General features: G+C 48.8%; 1 protein-coding gene across 1 annotated transcript in view; it reads right to left on the reverse strand.

The window, feature by feature from the left end:
- The window catches only part of PTCHD1 (patched domain containing 1), a 60,843-nt gene extending 51,638 nt beyond the window's left edge, over window positions 1-9,205 (reverse strand). The window contains exon 1 of the mRNA XM_059678532.1: window positions 8,287-9,205. Within this exon, the coding sequence (XP_059534515.1) occupies window positions 8,287-8,637 (351 nt within the window). The 5' untranslated portion in view covers window positions 8,638-9,205. The remainder of the gene's footprint in view (window positions 1-8,286) is intronic.
- Window positions 9,206-9,410: the final 205 nt, after the last annotated feature.

The raw sequence follows: 9,410 nt of genomic DNA on the forward strand, positions 1-9,410 counted from the left end.
GTGAATGCAGTGCTAGAGAGAACAATAAAAGTGGATGTGTAAAGTGGCCATCTTTGTCTCTTATTACCTTTCAGATGGGAAAAAAATCAAGAAACATGATTTCCCTCATATGTGGGGTATAAAACTGAAAGCAACAAATGAACAAACAAGACAAACGAACAAAGACGTATAGACACAGACAACAGTATGGTGGTTACCAGAGGGAAAGGGGGGAGGTAGAAAAGAGTAAAGGGGGTCAAATATATGGTTACGGAAGATTTGACTTTGGGTGGTTAACACACGATACAGTGCACAGATGATGCATTATAGAATTGTACACTTGAAACCTATATAATTTTAATAACCGAGGTCATTCAAATAAACTTAAATTTGTTTTTAAAAAAGTAGATGTGTGAAAATGGGGGCCTGTAGACTTCTCTTGTATTCCTAATGGGAAGAGGGAAGGGCGGGGTACTTAAATGTGTGTGTGTGCGGGGGGGGGGCGGGGGGGCGTGGAAGAGTTGGCATACAAAACCATAAGGCCCGCTGGTGTCCAGGCCCCATTTGGAATCATGTTTACCACCATCCAGTGACAAAACGCAAACTGGCAGTTGCTTATCAAGTTCAAGAATAAACCAAACAGCGATGCTGCATCATTCTTGCCTGTAAGCTTCATGGAGCTGGGGTCACGGCCATGTTGTTGAGTGAAGGGATGAACACCCCATAGGAATGTGGGCCCTCAGCTTCCAGATGTGTAACTCCAGGTGGGGGTTAAGACCCTTAGGGCAGATGTTCTTATGGCCTCACCACATCCTCTCAGTTCACACTCACCCCTGCACGTCAAGACCACTTACTGCAAAGCCCTGCAGCTCTTTTACTTGATGCTTTTCCACCACCACAACAAAACCAATTCTGATTATAGGGACACATATAGCATCTGAAATGGCCAGATATTTATTGAATGCTCCCAGATGCAGCTGGATTAACTACTGGTGTCTGGAGAGGTGGAGAATAAATATCCAGTTTCTCCATCTCAAGTGGGGATAACTTGGTCACATGTTCTACAGTGCCTCCCAGAGTTCTCTAGTGAAACGGAGTCCTGGGTGCCCACAGTGGACGCTTCCTTGAGAATACTCCCTTGACTGGCTTCCTGCTACTCCCTCTTTCAAGTCCCCATTCCCTTACTGGTGTTTTCGGACATTACCTCCCACGGTAACTGCTTGTACTCCAATCCTCATCTCGATTGTACATGGAACCCGCAAATTAAACCTAAAGGAGAAGACCTAACAAGGGGCATCTTTCAAAATACCAGAAACAATATGCTCAAGAGGATTTCTTCGAGAGCGAGGAGATAAAAATAGCTTCCTCATTCCCTCATTGCCTCCTTTTGTTCAAAATCTGCATTTTGAGGTTGAAGGCACGGCATATTATTCAGGGTTTCCCATATGAAATACCAAGTGGTGTTGATTTCTGTTTTTTTGTGTGTGTTTTTTTCCTTTAAAGGTTAGAGATTACTCACCTCCCCTGCTGGTCATTAAATCAGTCTGGCAGGATTCCGCGGAAGTTCTGTGGCCTTCCGGGCATGTGGCGGTAGCACAGGCAGTGCGGCAGACAGGCCTGCTTGCTGTGATGTGCTACCGAGCAGGTGACTTCAAAGGTCTAGCTCACGTATCACTTGGGGCTCACACTGAGCCCCAAAGTCAGGTACCAGATGGCACGTCCCACAAAGTCAAACTTGATCAGATCCCCAGTACCTTGCATCTCTCTACCTCCTGTGCTAAGAGCTGCTGAAACCTCTGAGGCCGGAAACAAACCATTTCTTTTAGCTTACTTCTCCTCCTCTTAGTTATCCTAAGGAGTCGCCAGTTAAATGTGCAGCTGTTTTGTGAGGTTTGTAAGTCTGGTGAATCCTGAGAGGTTCATTTTTGGGGTTAATTAAAAAAAAACACCCTTCTCTAAGTCTAATATAGCATCCATCAAGATCCTATGAGTCATTGAGAAGGTGGGCTTCTTCTCACACGCCAGCTTTATATTTAAATTTCAGTTTTAATTAGCAGTTTACCCAAAGTCTGTCCCAAGTGCTTATACGCATGGGGAAGTAAAAGACTGCTCTCCAAATCGAAATGATATGCGCCAGGTGGGCATCTGAGGATACTAGTCACACAAATGAAATGTACTCAGAAACCAGACAACCCTAGAAAAATATTATGTTTGGATTATTTGGATATTCCTCCTATGAAATCAAAGGGGAATGAAAAGCAATCTTGATCTCTTTTCAAATTTCCCCCAGTGCAAAAATAAAGCGCGAAGCCACTATGCTGCATACCTGAAACTAAGATCATATTGAATGCCAGCTATCATTGAAAAATTAAAAAACAATTTAAAAGGCAGTTGGCTGGTCCAGAAGATACACAAATACTGCCCTTTCAGGCCTAGGCTTGATCTTTTCTAAGAGTATCTGCCACTCAGAAAAGTCACCGAAAGGACCGGACTGCCCACGATGTCACAGCACCTGTCAGCAAACAAAGCACCCTGAGATGCTAAGTTCTTCTTTTGACATTTTATGTTCAGAAACACAAAGCAGATGGACTAGGCAACAAAGCACCACCTCCCGCCTCCTGGGCAGGTCCCCACTCACAGCGGCGTCTTACACGCTCAGGACAAGCCCGGCCCAACGGGTGACTGCTACAGAGTGAGGGTCAGAACTGCCGGGAACGGGCACTCTGACAAATCTCAAGGCCAGGGTCAATTCAGCAGCTTTGCCATTCAAGCAGTTACACTGCATTCCGTTTCTTGGGTTCCTCTTCGGTGGGACTTAGACCATCAAGGGCAGAGCTAGAGGAGAGAGCAAGATAACTGCACCTTGGGGAGAAAGCCACCCTGAAAAATCTGGCCTCTGCCCACCTGCCCCAAAGAGCATTTCCTAAGAGGTCGTGCTATTTGCCCCCAAAGTTCTAGAAAATTTGGGCAGTTTTTCATTTTATATAATCATTGCAGCTGCAAAAAAACCCCAAAACACCCCCCCCCCAAAAAAATAAAACAGAAGAAACAGACAAGCAGGGTTGGGACCAGGTAATTCTTTGCTGTGCAGGGCTGTCCTGTGCATGCAGGGTGTTTAACAGAATCCATGATTTCCACCCACTAGATGCCAGCAGCAACCCACTGCCAGTTATGCCAATCAAAAATGTCCCCAACCACTGCTGAGTGTCCCCTGGGGGGCACGGCTGCCCCTGTTGAGAACCACTGCCTTCGAGGTTAACAGCACTGACTACTTGAAAATGTCCCAGTAAGCAAGGTTTGGAATACAGGACAGGAACTTCTTTAGGTAAAGGACTAGAGAGTCAACATTTTTGGCTATGAGAGCCACACGCCATCTCCACCTCATTTTTTTCTCTGTTTTTGTCATGATATATGTTTTTAAAAATGTAAAAACTTCTAATCTTGAAAATAGTCTTACGTATGCTGATCCTTATACTATAGGGAAATGTTGGCGAGTCCCTTAATGATGGGAAGTGCTGAGGTCGTATTTGGAAAAACTGGGATCCTGATGCAGCTACCAGGTCTTCGTGACCCTGAGCTAGCAATTATTCTGCCCTTCTTGGAAAACATAAAAAGTTTCAATAAAATAGAAACTCGGTATTTGAACAAAATGACATTCCCCAGTAAGTGGAAATACGTCTGCATTTCAACGCCTCCCTCCGTCTAGGGGGAAAAAAAAATCCTACAAAGAACCTATCCAATTTCAAAACTGAAATATACAGAGATTAACAAGGACAGAAAAATGGTTTCTTGGAAAGAGAGAAGCCTATCAACTGCTTGCAAAGTTGTAAAAATAAAATGGTCATTTTGAAAATCTATGTTAAAGTGGTTTCTGGGGAATTTTCTTGACCCACCACATAAGGTCTGAGTAAACCAGGGCTGGCCCATTTGATAAGTATTTGCTGAGGGTCCACGAGGCACCAGGGATTGTGTGAGGCACTAGAGTTGAATCATTGAACCGGGCCAGTGAACAGCGCTCAAACTTCAAATTGCCGTGTTCCTCATCCATGTTTTTTTTTCAGTAAAAGATTCAATATTTCTATCTTTGGATAGCGCTCTTCATAAATATTTTGTGTTTTACTTTGGACACTCAGAGTTTCTGTACAGGGTGGGGCCAACATAGGCTTACAGTTGTTCATATGAAAAGTAACACAATAATTAATACATAATAACACAAGGATAAACTCTGTTTCAGATACTTAACACTGGAAGCCTACTTTTGCCCAACACTGTGGCTTTTCATTGACATCAGGAAGAATCGGTCAAGAGAATCTATAATAATAAAAGTGTAATATGCTAATTAGACCAGACGTGCTTCTGGATGACCTTCCGGACTGTCCTGAGTGCCTGCCACCGGCCAGAGGGAAGCCCTGGTCCTGGGTGCTAGAGGGAAGCTTGTGCTGGCAGCCAGGGGAAGGAAGGCCTACTCTTTTTTAAAATATATTTTTATTGATGTCAGAGAGGAAGGGAAAGGGAGAGAGATAGAAGCATCAATGATGAGAGAGAATCATGGATTGGCTGCCTCCTGCACGCCCCACACTGGGGATTGAGCCCACAACCCAGGCATGTGCCCTCGACTGGAATCGAACCCAGGACCCTTTGGTCCGCAGGCCAATGCTCTATCCACTGAGCCACACCAGCCAAGGCAGGAAGGCCTATTCTTGCATGAATTTCGTGCATCGGGCCTCTAGTTCTTATGATCCACTAACCACTGTTAAGAACAACTGTATGGGATAAGTACGAGACTTTGGTCAAATATCCTTCATTTGTGTAACAAAAATGTACATTTTAGATCATTCAAGTAGTTTATCATATGGAAGGCAGTACATTATAGTGAAAAGAGCACTGTGCTGGGAGTCAAACACCCTGGATCCCAGTCCTGGCTCTGTCTTTGTCTTTTTTCATGGACAAATCAGCTAATTTTTAAAGAGTAGTTTTCGCACTTGTAAAATGGAATTGCAGCGCTTTCCTGCCTACCCCGAGGCACTTACTGTATCTAAACATCCTGATGTTTACATTTTATAAATTGTTATAAAGATGATAGCATCATTACAAAGAGTGGACTGAACCGGTTCTTCACTGTCCGCAGATGATTCTGAAATAAATCAAGTATCGTCTTGATCACAGCCCAGAACAATTATCAACAAGACCTTCTTGTACTTCATTTTAGATGATTAAGAAAAAACAACTCTATTAAAGCTCGTGAGACCCTACCCAGAAATTTGCTCTGAGAGAAACATTGTGTATTTTCTGTTAAAATATGATAATGAGCTAAATTTAATCTTCTAGTGAAATGAAGACTTTTGAAGATCAACATTTATTTAAAGAGGTTCAGAAATTAATGGTGGATCCCTTAGCAGCACCATCAGGCTACTCACTTTCATCCAAAATGACATCTTTGCCACACAGCCTGCAGAGGAAACCACTGTGAGGGAGAGTCACCCCTCTCATAGTTTGGGGCTCAGTTCTATGCTGCACGGTCAGAGGATGGCAATCATATATCCCTTGCCCAAATTTCAGAAAGCTCCTCCAAATCCGATCAGCTGGCTTTTCAAATGTGGATTTTTTTTTCTGTGATACTCTCAATTATATTTCAAAAACAACCTGGGTTTTTATTTTTTGTCATCATCCTAGTCCAGTCCATTTTAGATCAGAAAGTAGCCAGACTAATATCCCAAGAAGAATCTCCTTCATTGAATCAGCCTGCAGTGGGTATCTGATGTGAATCTGAGGTACGACCAAGAGCGCTATGAGGAGTGAAGGACATGGCCCTGTAAGTCACTTCCTCTAGTTTCCCAGTGGGGCCTGAAAAAGCCTTGAGCCAACTCTGCTTTGTCCAATTCACTTCTAATGCAGTGCAATAAACCAGGCAGGGGCTGGCTGGTGTTGTGTACAATGTTAACTGTCAGTTGCTGTCCTTGATGCCAGCAACCAAGTATCAGCATAACACTAGTAAGGGCAGAAACAGTGACTCCCACTCCTGACACCTTTTGTAAAGGACACGTCTTCATCATGTCTCTAATAGAAAAAAAGAACGAAAAGAAGCACTCATTCTCACACTTTACATTACCATGACTACTGAAGGTCCATTTTTCTGTCCTTCGGCTCCGTACCTACCAAATATAGGAGTTGGATGTAGAAAGAAAAAAATGGATACATAAAATCAAAGGCAATCCCCTCAGTGTCATAAGTCTGTGTTTTTATAAGCTGTTTGAATTTATTTGACCAGAGAGCCAGCTGCTGGAAATCAGTTCTGAGCACTATTCCACTGGGTTTTGATTTTTCCCAGACACCTAGAACATGAAAAAGCACCCCATTTCTTAAAACAATTCACTGGCAGGACTGTTGTCCTTTAAAGTTGCCCTTTAGACAGGGATGCAAAGCCAGTCTCCTCCTCTCTCCAACTTTCTCTTATAATACAGTTTTCTGTCTTGAACAGATCAAAGGCAAATAGGAGAGAAACAGTCCAGGTGAAAAGAGATCTGATGTGCCTGTTGATGTCTCATTAACCTTGAGAGTGAATGTAATTGGTGATTGCCTGTCACACAGGCATGGGGGTTTGTTGGGAGGGGGGAAGCCAGTGGAAACATCACCTGGGGGGGGGGCGGACCGGAAATACAAAGAGAAGCATCATTTAGTAGATCATCTAGCAAAACATGGGGCAGCTTTCCAATGATCAGGATTGGCTAAATTATAGTTTCCTTAAGCCTGTGATGAAACTACTACGTGTTTCCATGAGAAAGCATTGGGAGCTGTATCTGTGTGCCAAAATACGTTCACTGAGGTATTGGGGGGAAACACTTTGATGTTGGAAATATAATCATGAGAAAAGCAAATATTTTGGGATTAATGTTACTAAGGCTCTGTGATGAGTATGTGTGATGTGTGTGCCATTAAAAATATCACAAGCCACCCGATGTGGGAATGCCTTGATTCCACTGAGTCCCTAGTCAGATTTCCCTCATTACTAATTACTGATTGATAATACGTCAACAGATAGAGGGAGGGAAGTTAGCTTGTCTCTAGGGATAAAGGGTTACCTGTGGAGGAAAAGAGAAGGACAGAGTCCCCCAGGTTCACTGGCTGACTCCTCTTGGGATAAGAAGAGCAATCTAACCAGCCCCTCCCATCCCTCTGCCCCAGGGCTCCATCTGGGACTGGTTCCGGTCTGCCCACCCCAGGGAAGCACCTTAAGTAAACAAGCCCCATAATGCCCCCCAGGGACTCGCATGGAGTAGTCTCACCTATTTTTGCTTTTCCCTCCCAAGGTCTCTGCTTCTCCATCTTTAGTCCCCACTCCTCTGCTTAGGAACTTGCAGAAAGTTATCACTATGAACCTCACTTTTCACACCAGATTTCCACCGCAGGCTGATGCTGGTACAACCTGTTTCCGTGAGAGTCACCCTCTAACTGGCCGCTTGCTTCCCTGTGCTCTGGTCAGGGGCACACAGCCTGGCGCGTGTTCTCACCCTCTGGCTTTGCCCCTCACCCTCATGCCCAAAGGCGCCCCAAGAAAAGTGGATCCGCGGAATCCCCTCTTTTCCCAAAGAAGTTTCTGCATTTCGAAGGAGAGGAGGTGAAAGATGAAATACCTGTGAATTACAAACATCATTTCCTACCCCAGCAGACAGAGATGGCTACCTGGCTCCGGGGGAGAGGGCAGCAGGGCAGCCCCTGTCCGTGTGAGGGACCACGCTTCTTTCTGGGTGGGAGGGAAGGAGGCATTTTCCTCACCATCCCACCTCACATTCCTTTGCTCCTCATCGCCCCTCCAAAGAGCCCTTCTCAAAACACTCCGGGGCCAGAAGAAGGGAGAGAAAAGAAGAGGGGCGGGGGGAGGGGGGGAGGTCTCTGAATCCCCTCATGTATAGTATTCAGTTTTCAACTAGCAGGACTTTTTAGTACGTATTTTCTTGTTCTGCTCCTTCCTGGCCCACTTACCCCAAAGCCGCCCAACCCCCAAGACCACGGCAACCAAAACAAGCGCACTGACCACAGCACCCTGGCTGCCGCCGCCCCAACTGTTGCAGCAGCTGTCTGGGTAGCGACGACGGCGGCGAGGGCAGCGCCGGGTCTGGACCCGGACACTCCCGCCCAGGAGGCTGGGAGGCCCCGGGCGGCCTCCGAGGGGTGCGAGGTGCAGGGGAGCCCCTGCGGCAGCCGCCTGGGATAGGAGAGGCGGCGCTCTCAGCCCGGACCCCGCGCACAGCCAGCCCCAGCCGCGGCAGCGGCGCCGGCGGAGGCTGCCCGCGCCCGTCCCCCTCTCACCTTTAAGATCAGGTCGGTGTGATGTTGGTCCAGCATGTTGGCTTTCTGGAAGGAGGTGACGATGACCCGGCCGTAGCGCCCTGGGGTCTGCAGGTCCGAGTAGAGCCGGTGCTTGGAGCGGTTGACCGGGAAAAGGCTGTTAACGAGGTTGCGCTCGATCTTGGCGAGGCTGTGCTGGGGCGCCAGCAGGTGCTCCACGCTCTCCTCGACCTGGTAGCGGCTGAAGCTGGCGCCGAGCAGGATGGAGATGAGCACGGGCGCCGAGGCGAAGAAGACGGGGTGACTGGCAATGAAGTGGCCGAGCCGGGAGAAACACGTCCTCAAGCCCCTGTGCAGAACCTGCCGCAGCATCCTAGAGCAGAGCGGGCGCGGGAGGAGGGCGAGGCGCACGCTCGGCGCGGGCTCGGGCGGCGGCGGCGGCGGTGGCGGTGGTGGCGCCCGCGGTGGCGACGGCGGCGGCGGCGGCGGCGAAAGCGAAGGCGAGACCCGGAGCTCTCCCGGAGCCGCGGCACCACCATCGGGGAGTCCCGCGCCGCGCCTCGGGCTGGTCCCCTCGGGCCAGAGACACGCCCTCCAGCCCGCGGCCCCGCCGGCCCGGAGAGCCCCCCAGCCTGGCGGCCTCCGCGCTGCCCCCACCCCGCCCTACCCCGTGCGCCCTCCCCACCCTCCGCCGCCTCCCCGCCCGAGGGGCTCCGCGCGGCTGGGTCGTTTCCCGGCTCAGCGCGGAAGGGGCCCGGGGCAGCCCCCGCGGCGCGTCATGACCCCACTCACCCGACCCCGAAGGCCAACGACGGGGTGGCGCGGGGAGCGGCGGCGGCGCTATCCCGGGGAGACTCTGCGCGCCAGCCTAGGAACACGAGGACTGAGAATTCCAGGCTACACCCAGTCCCCTCCCCTCCCCGTGCTCCCCTCCCCCGGCCCGCCGCTCACGCCTTCTCCTCCCCTGTATCCTCCGGGGAGACCCAGAGATGAATAAAGAAATGGCCCCGATTTTCCAAACAAAAAGTAAAGAGTTCTCCCGGGGGGCATCAGGCGGACCCGCTCAGAGCCGAGCTCCCCCAGAGGCGGAAAGGAGGAGGCTGAAGACTGCGTGCGCTCTGGCTCTCGCCAAGCTCAGGTGGTGG

The sequence above is a fragment of the Myotis daubentonii genome, chromosome X (genome assembly GCF_963259705.1).
Source record: "Myotis daubentonii chromosome X, mMyoDau2.1, whole genome shotgun sequence".
NCBI classification, from domain to species: Eukaryota; Metazoa; Chordata; class Mammalia; order Chiroptera; family Vespertilionidae; genus Myotis; species Myotis daubentonii.